General features: G+C 45.1%; 1 protein-coding gene across 1 annotated transcript; it reads left to right on the top strand.

The window, feature by feature from the left end:
* Window positions 1–1,887: 1,887 nt before the first annotated feature.
* On the top strand, window positions 1,888–14,504 carry LOC117043016 (keratin, type II cytoskeletal cochleal-like). Its single transcript, XM_033142640.1, has 9 exons — window positions 1,888–2,337; window positions 5,609–5,817; window positions 6,393–6,453; window positions 7,041–7,136; window positions 8,462–8,626; window positions 8,879–9,004; window positions 10,156–10,376; window positions 11,993–12,024; window positions 14,221–14,504. Exons 1-9 carry the CDS (start codon window positions 1,888–1,890, stop codon window positions 14,502–14,504), a joined length of 1,644 nt encoding a protein of 547 aa, XP_032998531.1.
* Window positions 14,505–16,988: the final 2,484 nt, after the last annotated feature.

The raw sequence follows: 16,988 nt of genomic DNA, 5'->3' as shown, positions 1-16,988 counted from the left end.
TCAATGAGAATTAGCCAATAGGTGTGGCAGGCAGGGGCACTATGCTCCATATCCACCAGCAGATGGCTAGACCTGCAAATCTACCAGATAACAAGAGGAGCAGGTTATGCTAAATGTGTTTTCTTCCACCCTTTTCTACGTTTGTAAAACTTTATTTTTGCAAAACGTTTTAAAGCATGCTTATGACTAAGTGTCTGCATGCATGTGCACCTCTTCCCTTAAAATCACCCCACCATCATTACAATGTCTCCTGTTCTATAGCAAATTGGGCCATAAATTTTGGTGGTGGTATCGCCCACTTCCATCTCTCTTTCTCCACTATGGGTCTTTCCTGCCAACTGGTAGGCAAATCTGTCAGTTTTGGTTTCTCTCACAAATTCAGTTCTCCATGTTTCCACATCATTTTGCAATTATTATTGTTCTTCTTCTTCTTCTTCTTCTTCTTCTTCTTCTTCTTCTTCTTCTTCTTCTTCTTCTTCTTCTTATTATTATTATTATTATTATTATTATTACTATTAGTCTTCATGCAAATTCACCAGTATGCAAATTTCTCCTAATACACCCTAATATACCCTATGTTGGTATGCAATTTTGCCTAACACAGAGATATGGTTACAAAGCAAACACATTTTTGTGTGTGTTCTTTTTGCTAATATATGAATTTATGTGTACATTTTATCCCAGTGTATGTATTTTACCAATTACGGTATTTCTTCGTGGAAGAACTGCATTACAAAATTCAGACAAGTGTGAATTTTGAAGGACAGCTTTGCTTTGCTTCACATATCATTTCAGAAAGTGAAATAGGTGAGCATGAGCAACATTGGTTCATTAATTCCAGTGGGACTTCTCTGAGTAGCAGTTAGTTGAATACAACCAATACAACCAATTGTGACCCAGATATTTTCCTCTCTTTACTGGTGGGCTTAGCTGACCCCCTCAGAAGACCTCAATAGGGAGGAGCTTGACAAAGTCCCAGAAGTCTGGGTTCACTATAGACTCCCAGATACCCCAAACAAAACAGTAATATAGCTGCTAGTTGTGGAGCAACCAGAGAAGAGAAAGAGAGAGAGAGAGACAGAGAGACAGAGAGACCAAAAGCTACTTATAATGATTAAGCAAGCCTTCAAAAGGGCGGCAGCAACAGATCCTATAATCATAGTTTTTATGGGTAGATGAAGCTGGGACGGCAACAAAAATACACAGTTAATTATGGCATCTGCTCGCTTCACTATCCCTCACAGGGGCCTAGATACCTGGCTTGAGCATCACGATGGTCATCGGTGTGCATGCTTGCCTGTTAAGCAAGCATCACGAAGCGTCCGCCACACTCAGGAATGTGCTTCTGGGGTGGTGATGACATTTCTGCAAAAGCTTCCATGGTGGTTAATGAATGTTTAGTACTCATGAGTCCTTCTTCCTGGATGTCTTCACTCACAATGAGCTAGTTAGCCAGCCTGCAGATTTTGCAATTAGGTTGCATGGAAAGGTTCAAAAAAAAAATGCCCCCTTTTAGGAGGACGGGCAACTGGAGTGGCGTTCTGCCTTGGCCTTGGCCTAATATTGTGTGACACAGATCCATGCCTGCTTTATAGGAGGCTCTTCACATATACACTCAGAAGGGGAGCTGCCAGTGTTTTGCCTGGTTATTAAGCCCATCACATGAGAAGCCTATTGCCCACATTTCCCAGCTCATAAATGCCTAGAAATTGCTATCCCTCCACAACGAAGCAGCCAAACCCAGCTTCCCAAATTGGATATAAAGGACGACTTGCCCTACTTAAACCCACAAAGCCTCTGCCTCTCCTCTCCCCCTCTCCTCCCCCCCTGGTGTGCACCTTTTGCAATTCCTTTCATCTGCTTCTGCACCGGTTCCTCCAGGCAGCAATGTCTTCCCACTCTGATCGCCCTGGTCCTGGATCGGATCCAAAAAATTACAGCTCTTATTCTGAGGTTCTGCCCAACAAAGGAAGCCAGGGCCTTATGAACCAAACTCTTTGCCCTCCGCTGGGTATTGGGATATATTACGGAGGAGCAGGTGGCTTTAGCAGCAAGAGTGTTGCCACTTATGGACCCAACCTTTCCGCCAGTAGCAGAAGTGGCCGTCGTGGTGTCGTTGCTGAGCATAGCTATCGTGGCACTGGATATAGCTGCAGCTTCATGGATGCTGGAAGCGTCACGACCGGTTCATCATGCGCCATCGCTCCTGTGATTTGCAACAAGTCCCTGCTGCAACCTCTGAACCTGGGGATTGACACCACAGCCCTAGCGGTGAAGTTTCAAGCAAAGAATGAGCTGCAGAGCCTGAATAGTAAATTGGCCTCTTTCATTGACAAGGTGAGCTGTGGGAGGGGTGGGTGTCAATCAGGATCTATCAGAGGGACACAGGTGAATGGTTATGGTGAAAGGGAGTCAGATTAGAATGAGATTCTTATGCTAAGTCTTAGTATAATAATAATAATAATAATAATAATAATAATAATAATAATAATAATAATAAATAATTTATTTATACCCCGCCCATCTGGCTGGGTCTCCCCGGCCACTCTGGGCGGCCTCCAACAAATACTAAAATACAATACAAAGTCACAGATTAAAAACTTCCCTAAACAGGGCTGCCTTCAGGTATTTTCTAAAAGACAGGTAGTTGTTTATCTCTCTGACCCCTGATGGGAGGGCGTTCCACAGGGCGGGCGCCACTACCGAGAAGGCCCTCTGTCTGGTTCCCTGTAGCTTTGCTTCTCGCAGTGAGGGAACCGCCAGAAGGCCCTCGGTGCTGGATCTCAGTGTCCGGGCTGAACGATGGGGGTGGAGACGCTCCTTCAGGTATACAGGACCGAGGCCTAGCAGAACAATCTGGAATAGCTTGACATTCTTGACCTTATCCTTGCAAATACTACTGGTGAAAAGGCCTTTATGTTCTCTCAGAGCAATTAAAAGGGAATTGGACAAATGTCTTGCACAAACATTGATCAAGGTTTCGTTATAGAAAAGTTTGTACCTGGACAGAAAAGTTGTTGACCTTTTTTTTTTTGGCCAAAGTTGTTGAGCGTTTCAGAGAGAAGTAGGCAAAAGCGACACTGGCGATATGGGCTGCCATACGTCCAGATTTTCCCAGATATTTCTGCAATATTTCGGCCCGGACACTGCTTGCGGCTACGGTTTTCTGGATATGCCTGCAAATTCTGGGTGTATGGCAATCCTATTTGGTCCAAGTCTGTGGCAAATGTACTGTACTGACCCTAGAGATAGCTGATGAGTGGGCCTTGTGTTACAGAATCTCCTTTTCTGGGGTTGCAACAGCAAGACTACCATGGGCACTTGTGGTTTCCAACAAGAACCTGCAATGCTCCTGCACAGGCCTGATGCCCAGAATTGTCTAAGGGATAGGATAGCCTCAATGGACCTATTTGAGTCTAGAGGAAAATTCTGTTTGGGTATAAGCTTTTTTCCAAGTGTGCCTCGAACACATTTCCCATATGGCAATTTCCTACATGACTATCGCCTTCATGTAGGAGGTCAGTATGTGGAGGACACTTGTTCACCACCATGATTCATAACAAATGCTCGCATGTCTATCCCACCTTTGACACATTCTCTCAGCTCTGTGAGAACTGCTTTGCCATGGGTTCACCCCAAAGCACTGCTATGGTGTTTAATGACCCACAACCACATGGGGAAAACCATTCACACAGGCCTTGCCCATGGAATCGACATCCTTCATCCCATCAGAGTGCTGAGTCAATGGGGGAAAGCACATATGAACAGTCTTGTTTTCATGGTTGCAAGCCTCTACTTGTGTATGTGCTATGTGTAGACACATTGAGATACTGTGGGAAGCCGTGGGGAAATGTTATTTGTTTGCTTGTTCCATGTATGTCCCACCATTCATCAGTTCCACTGATCCTAGGGCATGCTACATCTTTGCACACTCTATAATGACGCAATGCATCATTTTATATAAATAAAACATCACTATCCACTTCACCGCTTTGGGTCTTTAGAGCCTACCGACTTCCTTCCCTCCCACCTCATGGCTTTCAAAATTAACCTTTATATCATTGCATTTTGTACATTTCCCAATTCTAATTACACACATTACAAAATGGCTCAAAATTTAAATAAACAGAGAAAGATAGAAAATTTCTCGTTACAAGTCTTCAGACAACCCTGCTAGTTATGTTAATTGCTTACACTAATCTGGGTGAATCATTGTATTTTAATATTCTGTTGGAAGCCGCCCAGAGTGGCTGGGGAAACCCAGACATATGGGCGGGGTATAAATAAATAAATTTATTATTACTATTATTACTATTATTACAAATATCGTATAAATTTACTCCAGTCCTTTTGGAATACTTGATCATGCTGGTTTCGGATTTTTCCTGTCAGCTTCGCCAGTTCTGCAAAGTCCATCATCTTCATTGGCCACTCTTCTTTCATTGGGACTTCTTGTTTCCATTTTTGGGCTAAAAGAATTCTTGCTGTATTTGTTGCATACATAAACAGTCTTTTATCTTCCCATGGTATCTCTTCACCCACTATACCCAGTAAAAAGGCCTCTGGTTTTTTTAACAAAAGTATTTTCAATCATCTTCTTTAACTCATTATATACCATTTCCCACAAAGCCTTTATCTCTTTACAAGTCTACCACATGTGGTAGAAGATATCTTCTCTTTCTTTACATTTCCAGCACTCATTAGTTCTTGTTACAAGTAATATTATTGATGTGGTAGTAGGATTGCTCTAGACCAGGTATGTCCAACAGATAGATCATGATCTACTGGTAGATCACTTGATGTCTGCGGTAGATCACCGGTAGATCATTGGGTCCCCCCAAAGAAGCTGAACAACTGTGGCTCCTCTAAAAAAAGCTCAAGATTTTACCTCCTCCCTGAAAAAAACTCAACAACTTTGACCCAAACCCCCCAAAAGGGGGTAGATCACTGCCAGTTTTAAACTCTGTGAGTAGATTGCAGTCTCTTGGGAGTTGGCCACTCCTGCACGGTCAAGACTATCAATAGTGACTGGTGGAACATTTACAAAAGGCTGTGGTTTTAGGCTTCACTGAGAAACAACAATGGTGGTTGCCTTGTTTCAAGAAGGAGGGAATGCCACAACCAAGGTGCTACCACAGAGAAGGCTCTCTTTCGTGCCACCATGCCATGGGCCTCTCCTGGTGGTGAAAACGCTAGACGGGACTCTTCTACAAATATTAATGAATAGGCAGGCTGATATTGAACAACAGGTTGACACATGAGTAGTTGTCACGTCTGTGACAGTGCACATAGTCAGCACCCTAATCCTCACAGGAAATTGTTGTGTGTGAAGTGCTGCTTAAGTAACTTACAGATAGTTTGGCCGGCAGTGCAAAATTATGGAATGTTTACTCTGGTCGCCAGCTCACCCTTGTTTCTTACATCACCATTGTGGTGCACAGGCCTGTCGTCTCTGTGGTCCTACCCCATGGATTCTAGTAATATCTGGATGTAGGTAGGGATGTTGGAGAATTCTGAGGAAAATGGAAACGGAAGCAGAAATTGCTGGTGTTTGTTTTATTTGTCCCATGTCTGGAAGAGCCACAAACATTTTCCTTTCGGGATTCAGGTCCGACTACTGGAGCAGCACAATCTGATGCTGAAAAATAAGTGGGATTTTGTGCAACAAAAGAAACGTTGCAAGAGTAACATGGAGCCCCTCTTTAATGAACATGTCGGTCAACTCAAGAAGGAGCTGGAGAGTCTTGAGCATGAGAGAGAGAAGCTGCAGGCTGAGCGCAACACTTTGGAGCACACTGTGGAGGGCTATAAAGTGAGGTGAGCTCTAAAGATGTATCTAAAGATTTCAAATTCCATGTTATGTAGAGCACCTATAAATAAATAAGAAGGGGTGTGTGTGTGTGTGTGTGTGTGTGTGTGTGAGAGAGAGAGAGAGAGAGAGAGAGAGAGAGAGAGAGAGAGAGAGAGACATGCTGAGAGGCATGGAAAAAAACATTGTGGGGGAGAATTCAGATTTACCGTATGATGTAAAAATCACAACATGCACATGGATTTATACCCAGCTGAGGTCACAAGAAAAAAATCGTCTAGTACTTCCCTCATATTTCTATAAGCCTCACAAGAATCCTCTCGCTTTCTCCCTCATCATAATACCCTTCCCCAAAATGATCTCCTTCAGATGTTAGAATCCAACTCCCATCAGTTCCAGACAACATGGCCAGTGGTCAGGGTTGACGACAATTGTTACCCCAAAATATCTGGAGGTTGCAGAAGACTGCCATGAAGTGTTGTATGGTTATAGATAGATCATATCCTTTGAAAAGCTGTTTTCTTTGGTGTTTTGTTTTAACGTTTTTCATTGATTAAAAAAACATTTTCCCTTTTTGGATTAGGTACGAGGAGGAATGCAACAGGCGAACGTCTACAGAGAATGAGTTTGTGCTACTGAAAAAGGTTATGCACAGCAACATTTTTGTCAAAAGTTGCAATTTTTATCTTACTACCTATGTAATCTGAAGTGTATTTATATAATCTCTGTGTTTGCCCTGAATTATTGAGGGTGATCTGGGCCATGATTATTTCACTTTTCCAATTGGACCATTAAGAAGGCTTCTCAAGGCACACCAGGGATTCCCTAAGTTTCCTAGTGGCCATTGCTATCAATAACAAAATGCACAGCCATTCCCCTTGGGAAACAAAGCCAAGCTAACCAGGAAAATGCCCAGAGGTCATAACAGAAGGGGTGGATGTGTTGCGGGGGTCTCAGACAGGTCTAGCTTATAAAAACAGAGCAATATTTCACGAGAGCACCCCAATTAAAAACCGTGCTTGCTTTTCACATGTTTCTATTTCAAGGTAGAGATCTCCATTGTATCACTGCAAATACGTGGGTGAGGGGAGAAGCTAACCCACACCAATGACTCTTGGGGTCCTTGGGGACCAGTCACCACTTTTGCCTTTTGAGCTTCATGCCTCATCCCATTCCTTGTCCCAGGTGGTAAAATGTGGTACAAGTCACCGTGGTTTCCTTTCTTTTGCAGGATTTGGACTGTGTCTATTCACACAAGGCAGAACTGGAAGCCAAGGCAGAAAGTCATATGAAACAAATCAGCTTCTTGAAATGTGTATATAAACAGGTGATAAGATTTCCTGCTATTGTCGTGAAGCATTCTCACTCAGTTCTCTTAAAGAAAGGTCGAAAGCATTAAAACACAAAGTTCTCTTGGCTCCCAAGATGTTGCGCAGCAAGGTCCCCAACCACCCCTCAGAATAACTCACACTACAGACAGTAATTTAGGTTTTGGTTTTTGGCATAATTTTGGCCACAACTTTATTAAAATGCATAATATGTGAGTGGTTGCATAGGCATTGGTTTGGACTATCTGACCCACTAGGTACAGAACTGACGACCGTCAGTAAAGGGAAAACACTTTGGGGAGAGAATAGGAGCTGGGGGTCAGACCCAATGACTCTCCCCAAATGCCCTTGCCCCCGACCGGGGGATACAGACAAAAGTATGGTGAGCCCCTGCATTCCTTTAACGGAATTCCCCGTGCAGCAGCAGCATTGGAGGGGCAGCCACAGCCAATTGGAGGGGCAGCCACAGTTGTGACTACAGTGGTGCCCCGCTAGACGAAAATAATTCGTCCTGCGAAAATTTTCATCTAGCGGGTTTTTCGTCTAGCGAGGCATTCGTCTAGCGGGGCACCACTGTAATTGCTACGCAGTAGGCGAAAACCAGAAGGCACCAGCCAATCAGCCAACTGGGAAAATTCCTACCAGGCCCCTGCCACAAAAGCAGATGACCCCCATGACAGGCATAGCAAGGTCATACGCAGAGGCCTAATAATAGGGAGAGGGGAGGAAGGACGGGTGATCCGTTGCATGCAGCAAAGAGGAATATCCCAGGGTGTGCCAAGCATTTAAAACCCACTGGGCTGTCCATCAACACATTGCAACATAGAAATCTCTCCAACAACACCTTGGACCCAGTCGTAGCCACGGCCATCTGTACGCTCCCACCCAACTCTGGAGGGATGACTTGCTGGCCCCCACTGCAACACGTGCTCTCCATGAAGGAGAACACGCTTAACCAAGATATTTGCTATTGGAAGCAAAGGATATGATGGCACCCCGTCCAACCATTCCAGAAGCTGATTGGACTGGCAGGCCACATCTGCAGGGATAGATTTAAGGCACTATTATGCTTCAAAGGAAGGCCTAACATATTACAGAAGCTGTCTAGGCCTTGTGTTGTTTTGTGCCACTCCAGGCCCCTGAAATGCCCCTGCTTACCTAGGATTACCTACTAAATCTAATTTTGTTTGTTAGATTAATGCCAGTATGATTTGTTAAAACCCAGGTTTGGTCAAAAGTTTCTAAACATGAAGTTACTTAAGCACTTGTCTCAATTCCTGGTTACACATACATAACTGAGACATCACATACTTTGTCACTGCAGGAAATTTGTGAGCTCCAAAACTGCATTTCTGACACTTGTGTTATGGTGCAAATGGACAATAGCCGAGGCCTAGATATGGACCATGCGATTGAGGAGTTCCGGCGTCGATATGAAGCAATTGCTTCCAGAAGCCGAGCTGAGGCTGAGGCTTGGTTCCAGTGCAGGGTAAGGAATTGGACAGATTTGGCCCCAGTGATCCTTTCTCCTACATTAGTGGTGAGGAACCTGGAGCCCTTCAGATGTTGTTAGATTCCAGCTCCATCAGTCCCAGCCAGCATGACCAACTGTCAGGGGCGATAGGAATGATAGCCCTGCAACATCAGGAGAGCCACAGGTTCCTAACCCCTGTTCTTGGGAAACATGGCAGAATTGTCACCTACTCCACTTCTTAACCAGTGATTTTGTTTCCCATGGTAGTATGACGAGCTCAGGACAACAGCAGCGAAACGCAGTGACGATCTGCATAATGTCAAGGAAGAACTTCAGGCTCTGACCCGTGTTGCTCACAGGCTGGAGTCAGAAATTGCAAGTGTCAAGGCCCAGGTGAGTTTAATGCAGGGATGGTGAATTTGTGGTCACCCAGGTGTTGTTGGACCACAGCCCCCATCATTATCCCTGACCCTTGGCCACGTTGAATGGTGCTGATGAGAGTTGGAGTCCAGGAACAACTGGAAGGTGACAGGCTCCCCTCCTCAGGTCTATTGGCTTGTCCATTCAAAAGACAAGTTTGGGCAGCAAACCTGAATATCAAGTAATAGGAGGAGGAGGAGGAGGAAGAGGAAGTCGAAAAATGCGGAAGTCGAGTCGCTCGTAAGTCGAGGTACCACTGTATGTTACTTAAGGGATCATCTTACCTCATACGTTCTGACTTGATCACTTCAATCTGCAGAACTTGCACTTCTACAAGTGCCACACAATGTCCGTTTGCGTTTCTGAGGAGGCGTACCTTGCAACTCCCTGACCATAGGCAGGCATCATCACTGCATTCTTTTAGATACCTGCTGAAAACATTTCTGCTTCGGCAGACCTCTCCAGACAGGCGATTTGCTTATAATGTTTTATCGGGAGTTTTTAATAGATGTTTTGAACAGTTTTGAAATGTATTTTAAATGCATTTTATTTTATTCGTCGTCGTATTTATCTTATTTTTTAAAAAACAAAACAAAACTGAAGATATGTCTGCTGCCCTGAGCTTCTTTGGGAAGAAGGGTGGATAATGAGGAGGAGGAGGAGGAGGAGAAAGATGTTTCCCCAAAGTGTGTAAATTTAGATAAGGAAAATGTCACTGGGAAAGGATTTACCCCCTTTCCTCCCAGGGCAACTTTCCAATTCAGCTCATGTTTATTTATTTTATTAAAGTAATACCCCTCTGTTCAAATATATCACCAGGGGACCTTACAAAAAAAAAAAGAATGCAAAACTCCATAAAACAGTACATTGGAATCAGATACAAAGAGCAAATCTCTTTACTCTGTGTATCTACACAACTGCTTTTAAGTAGCAGTGAAGATGGCAGGAGAGCTGATATATAGTCTGGCCCTGATTTGGAAGTTTTAGGAATAATAGCGCATTGCAAAATATCATAGCTTGCCAATGGCTTTCTTCGTATGGAGCAAAAGTTGGCTTGGGTCAAACTTCCAAGCACACCAAGGAAGGTACATAGGAAAATGTCCTTGTGCATTTTGCCTCAACAGCGTCGCAAATTAGAAGAGGAGGTGTCTGGAGCTGAGGAACGTGGGGAGATGGCAGTGAAGGATGCCAAATGCAAACTGGCAGATCTGGAGAAGGCCCTGCACAAAGCCAAGCAGGACATGGCTTGCCAGCTACGGGAATACCAGGCCCTGATGAACATTAAGCTGGCTTTGGATATTGAGATTGCCACATACAGGAAGCTTCTGGAAGGAGAGGAAAGTTGGTGAGTGTAATTTAAGCTTGTTAAAAACATTCAGCGGGAAGAATCCCAAGCAATATGTCTTTTCCCAGTATGATTTCAACAAGGGCACTGGCTCCTGGTAGACAGATATTATTATTTTTTAGGGGGCTGGGCCCCCTCAGTGTTCAGAGGTCCCCCTGCATGATATCAGGTCATTGTGTCTGGAGAGCCAATGTGGTGTAATGGTTAAGAGTGGTAGACTCGTAATCTGGTGAACCGGGTTTGCGTCTCCACTCCTCCACATGCAGCTGCTGGGTGACCTTGGGCTAGTCACACTTCTCTGAAGTCTCTCAGCCCCACTCACCTCACAGAGTGTTTGTTGTGGGGGAGGAAGGGAAAGGAGAATGTTAGCTGCTTTGAGACTCCTTCGGGTAGTGATAAAGCAGGATATCAGATCCAAACTCTTCTTCTCTTCTTCTTCTCCTCAATCCTCTGGAGAAGGTGGCGCCTCTGCTTTCCAAACAATATGTTTGCTTTACTCCCTATGTTCAGATTAGAAATAAAGTTGTTTGCACAAAATTCAACATGTTGCAGTTGGGTTCAGGCATTTGAATTTTGAAATATCAAAATGAAAAGTTTCGTTATGGAAACTAAAGTTAGGTGCTACAATATGTGGGCTGCTTGTTCTCTTACTAAAACAGACTCCCACTCCAGAATTCATCTAGATTTCAGGCTTTGAAACTGGACATCGAAATATAGAATAGTTCCATTTTGAATGCTGCATCTTGACAAAATCTACAGATAATATCTGAAAGGGGGAGGGATGCATTTATAACAAGTATTTCACTTCTGGTTTGACTTCTAGACATTCAGGGTTTTTTATTTTCTTATTTTCTGGTATTGTACACATTATCCTTCCATATGCTCAGAAACAGAACGGATTATTTTTTTAAAAGCACTTTTAATACTTTGAAACAAACTGCAAAGGCTAATTCACATGTTGTCCACTCACTTATTGACTATATTTATCAAGAAGTGACTTGCATCTGTAAAACAGCCATCACAGGTTGGATATCTGCACAAGCTCATCGGGGGTGCCAACTTGAATAAAATATTGGGGGTCCCAGATGCACACACACCTTTTGAATGCCAATGCCCATCAACTTTGGGGAGGCCTGCCCCCCCTCAAATATTTTATTGGTGGGGTCAAAGTGACCTTGACCCCTAGGAGTTGGCTCCCATGAGGCCCATTATCAGCACCCAGCCTGGTAGGGCAAATGCTGTGGTCCATCGGCCCTGGACCGAAGCTGTGGCTGGTCACTGGCTGCAGCCTCACTCAACGATTTACTTAACAGTACCAGGCTGAGCACAACCTGTCTCCTTAGTAATATGGTTTTTTTTTAAGGGATTACGAGCAAAGGGCCCACCAGAGTGTCATTGGGGTGGTCTGGAGGGTACCTTGCTCAGGGTCCCCCCCCCCAATACCCGGCACCAGCCTTGCTTCTGCATGATGGTTTTCAATAGAGACATTTCAGTCATTTGAATTTGACTGTGAGTCATCAAGTGACAGGTCATCAGGGATGACCACTGACTTGTCAGTGAGCCCTAAGAGGGCATAGACAGAGATCTGAAATGGTTCTTTTTTCATTTCTCACTAGGTTGAATGAAGGGGAGTGTGCTGTGAACATCTGTAAGTAGCTTATAAACTGAGATAACTGTATGAAAAGTACTATGAGACTGTAGTCCACATCCTCTTGGTGGTTTAAAAAGGAGGGGTGCTACAGCACACACAGACCCTGATGTTGGGAAAGATGGAGGGCACAAGGAGAAGGGGACGACAGAGGATGAGATGGTTGGACAGTATTCTCGAAGCTACTAACATGAGTTTGGCCAAACTGCGGGAGGCAGTGAAGGATAGGCGTGCCTAGCATGCTCTGGTCCATGGGGTCACGAAGAGTCGGACACGACTGAACGACTGAACAACAACAACAACAGCACACACACACACACCCAAATCCAGGGTCATCTTACCCATAGGTGCTAGGGGTGCAGGGCACCCGGGCGCCAGACTCTCAGGGGCACCAGACCAAGAGTCTGGGGCCCAAGAGTTGAGTCCAGGGAAGAGCCCACCCGTCGGTTGGAGTGCTGCGGCAGGCTCTTCTGCTGTGGGCGGCTCTGCGCCGCAAGTTTGGGGGCGACTGAGCCAGGCAGATGCTGAGGCGGCTGGCTGGCTCTGCCTTCCTGTGTGCCTGGGACTGGGCAACCTGGGGGGGGGGGTTGCGCCGGGCAGATCTTTGCACCCTGGCGCCGCATATGCTTAAGACAACCCTGCCCAAATCCACATGTATTTGCAACCTAACCCCTTCCTGGACCCTCAAAGTATCCTTCCCAGGGCTAAAATTTTACTCAGTTGATTAATTAGACTAGTGGATTAAAAACCTTTTGACTGTTTAAAAACATGATACCGTTGGATCACTATTGCTTACTTCTTTAACAAGCTTTACCAGAGGCACTCCAGATTGCAGGCTCCATTTTAGAAGAGTGATTTCCCCTAAAGACTGACTCTTCTTCTAAGAGGGTGCCTTCGGTGATGTGTGCCATCTAAAAAATCCAGCATAATTTGTTTTCCTTCGGGAATATTGTTTTTACTCCAGTTGGAAGTTACACAGATTTCATTGATGTATTGATTGATCAAGTACACAGTCGAATCAAGTTCAGCATTTGAGTTTTAAAAGGAGATTTATGGATTGGGTGCACAGCACTAATCCCCATGCACCCACACCACAAAGAGGCAGTAAGTGTGAGACCAGCATAAACCAGCCACCTGCTTTGCCATCTTCAAAACAAAAAGTGCCTTGTTGCATCAGTTCAAAGCTTCATATTTTTCCCTGCATTCCATCTCCAGTGCTGGGCCTCCAGCTGCCTATAAGCTCATAGATCATAATGAGAACATGAGAAAATGCCTTATACTGAAATATATTTTTTAAAAAAAAATTAAAAAAATGTCCAGTAGCACCTTAGAGACCAACTAAGTTTGTTCTTGGTATGAGCTTTCATGTGCATGCACACTTCTTCAGATATAGTGAAACAGAAGTCACCAGACCCTTATAGATAGTAGTAGGGTAGGGTATGGTTTTTCTCAGGAGGGTAGTAGGAGATCGGCGATTGACTCAATGGGCACGGTGAACCTTTTGACGACTGTTGATGACTGCAATTAGTCCTACAGGAAAAAGCAAGGGATAGTATGCAGATGATTAGCATATGTAATGAGACAGGAATCCAATATCTCTGTTAAGACCAGGTCTCTCCATAGTTTGCAGTTTAGTGATAAGTTGTAATTCAGCAACTTCTCTGTTTCTGAAATTCTTTTGTAATAAGACAGCTGCTTTGAGATCCTGTATTGAATGTCTTGGGAGACTGAAGTGTTCTCCTACTGGCTTCTCTGTCTTGTCTTGCCTTATGCTGAGTAACACCACTGTCCACCTGGCTCCATGTGAACTAGTAGCAGCTCTCCACAGTTTCAGGCAAGATACATCACCAACTGCAGGTTTTTGGGACTGAACCTAGAATCTCCTGGATGCACAGCAGATGCTCTACCCCAAAGGGTCTTCAGCAGGACCAGGTGGCTATGGGCATCTCCTGTTGTTTGTCTCTAACATCTGCCATTGGAGGTATACTGCTTCTGAATATGGAAGTCCCATGCTTACCCATTAGTATGTCTTACAACTGGCCTTGATGGGTCTACCCTAGATGAATTCATCTTGGCTACCTGAGATCACGGAAAGCCAGGAAACTTCCGTAAGAAGTGTGTCCTTATTCTGGTAGGAAGCTAAGTCTAGATTCCCTAAGGAATGCAAATGTGCTCTTCTTTTTTCTTCCTCCTCAGCTGTTCAGAGATGTGAGGGGGCGATAGTGAGCGATGGTGGCCCCCACCGCGGAGCAGGAGGCACACATGGAAGCAGCCATAGAAGTGAAGGTGTTTGCAGCCGTGACAGGGCCACCTCTGGCAGCGGCACGACCACGAGGAGCATCCAGACAAGTGGCAAGGATGCTTGCAATTCTTCTTGCCCAGTGACACATGCCCCTGCTCAGGGCTTCAGTGGTGGAAGTACTAAGACCACCACATTGCGCTTTGTATCTGCTAGTTACTTATGTGGGCCACCACATTGAAGGGGTCCTGTGTAGAATGAAACACAAATGTTTCTCAGCTCCTGGAAGCAGAAAAAGAATGCCTGCTTCTGCAATCGCTGGGCAAGAAGCAGGGGCCACTTGTTGATGATTTGGGGGAACAAGAAGTGAGATATATAAATCTGCAAGTGGAAAAACAACACCACCTGTTTTCTCATTGTAGTCATTGTCTGACAAAAGGCCCTTTCTGATATCACCTCAGTAGAGTAGGAGGCTGCCGCCATCTGTCTCCCTCTGGGGCTGCTCTGATTAACACTGGAAGCCCAAAATTATTTGGGAGGAATCTACAACACTTTCCCATAGCACCACTGCCTCAGCTTCTGACCAGAGAAGGTTTCATTTGTCATATTTATTCTTATATTTAGATCCCTCCACCTTTCCTCCAAGGCAGGGGTCAGCAAACATTTTCAGCAGGGGGCCGGTCCACTGTCCCTCAGACCTTGTGGAGGGCCGGACTATATTTTTTTTTAAAAAAAAAAAAAATGATGCAAGAGCACCATGAGCCCCAGTAGCTGCTTATCTGTGTCTTGCAATCGGCAGGGGGTGGCGGCGGCAGAGGAATGATGAGCAGTGCACAAAAGGGCTCCAGAGAGGGGCTGCTTAAAAATGGCAGCCGCTCAAGCGCTGCTGCTGCTGGCACCAACAAAACCCAGCCCCGTTCCTCCTCTAGGCAGGGCGGGGAGAAGCCAGGAGGAGGGAGGAAGGAGGCGCCGCCACCGCCGTGTGAGGAAGAAGGAGGGAAAGGGAAAGAATGTGTGCGCTGGTGATCCACGCAGCGATTCCTGGACCATCTGTGGGCCAGATCCAGAAGGCAATTGGGCCTGATCCGGCCCGCAGGCCTTAGTTTGCCTACCTACGCTCCAAGGTGATTTACATGGTTCTTCTCCTTACTTCTTTATCCTCACACAACAACCCTCTGAGCTAGATTCAGCTAGATTCAGCTGAGAGAGAGTGGCTGGCCCAGGACCACGCTGTGAGCTTTATGGTTCATCTCCCAGGTCCTAGTCCAACAGTCCAACCACTATGGTACCTTGGCTTCAACCACATGGAGGCCTCTTGAGCTTCTCTGAATCTGGCAGGTGGTAAAAGGGGCTCACCTTATCTCTGATGGCTTGTGGGGCTGGAAATGGGTCGTGAGATCAGGTCCTTGGTAGGACTACCTGATTTCCTCCTGGAGGGTTCAGCACCTTGCCTCCTAACTTCCCCTTTGGCTGCTTCTCACCACTTCAGGACCTCGGCTTCCAGTACTCCAGTACCTACCTTGTCACTCTGCTGTCCTTCCAGTGTTGGAAGAAGTGGGCTGAGCTGTTACCTTTTGCATGCAAGACAAATAGTCTACCACTGGCCTACAGCCCCTCTCACAAGTGTGACTAGTGGCAAAGACACGGGGCAGAGTAGGGAGGGATGGCACACCTGGGCATGTGGGTTCTTGGACTTGGTTGTGGCACAGAATTGAATCCACCCACTTATCTGCCACCCAAAGTTACTTACCCCCCAAGTAGACCAGAAGCAAAACTATACCAGGCATGAGAGCAGTGAGAGGCTGCACACCAGTGTGACACTGTAGCCCCATAAAGACTGCCCTCCACTAAGCAGGTGTTTAGGATTTTTTCTAGCACAGAATCATGATATCAACAGCTCTGAATTGTTGTAAGAAAATGGCCGGTGACTAAAGAAAGGTGCACTCTGGTGCTGAAAGGGTGTAGAAGATTGGCAATGGTTACCTAAATTTGTGGGAGAAGAACTCTGCCTACCATGTGTTTTTAGAAACAGAAGCATTTCACATATTCAAAGCTTTGAAAAAGGTTGTTTGTAGATACTCAAAAGAGAATATGAAGAACCTACAACAAAATGTTGCAGTATGTTATGCTCCTGTTCAGAATGCCAGCCAGCCAGCCAGCCAAACTCTTTTTTTCCAGGATTCTCCCATTCAATTCTCCTCTACCCCTCCCCAACAGGCAATCAACACTGCATACCCACTATGCATGCATTGCTCAGTCCTTACAAAAAGGATTTTAGTCTCAACCCCCAAACTTGCTTTTTTGTACTTCTGCAAACCTTGGGATTTCCCCAAACCTGCAGATTACCTCCCTCTTGTGCATAGGTAATGCTATTTTGGTTACATTAAGATTCACACTTGAAGAATGAATTTGCTATTAGTATATATTATAGGATCTGGCTGGGACTCACATCACAAAAAATAATTATTATCATGGAGCCTTGCATCTTTTTCATAAAGCTAATATACCATCACACTGTAGGCCATGTGCTGCTGTATAGGTTTATTGGAAAATACAGAAATTAATCCAAGAGAAACACAAACCACGGGGACAGCAGGAGGAATAATAATCAGCAATGCCCCCACCTCTACTTGTACATTGAATAAAAGAATGCAGCTGCAAATCAGTGCAGCTAACTGACAGTGTGGCAAGCTGAAAAATGACAGTTTTTGCATGTGCAGTTGCC

The sequence above is a fragment of the Lacerta agilis genome, chromosome 2 (genome assembly GCF_009819535.1).
Source record: "Lacerta agilis isolate rLacAgi1 chromosome 2, rLacAgi1.pri, whole genome shotgun sequence".
NCBI lineage: Eukaryota > Metazoa > Chordata > Lepidosauria > Squamata > Lacertidae > Lacerta > Lacerta agilis.
The sequence above is the reverse complement of the archived record's forward strand: the minus strand, read 5'-3'. Positions and strand labels throughout refer to the sequence as shown.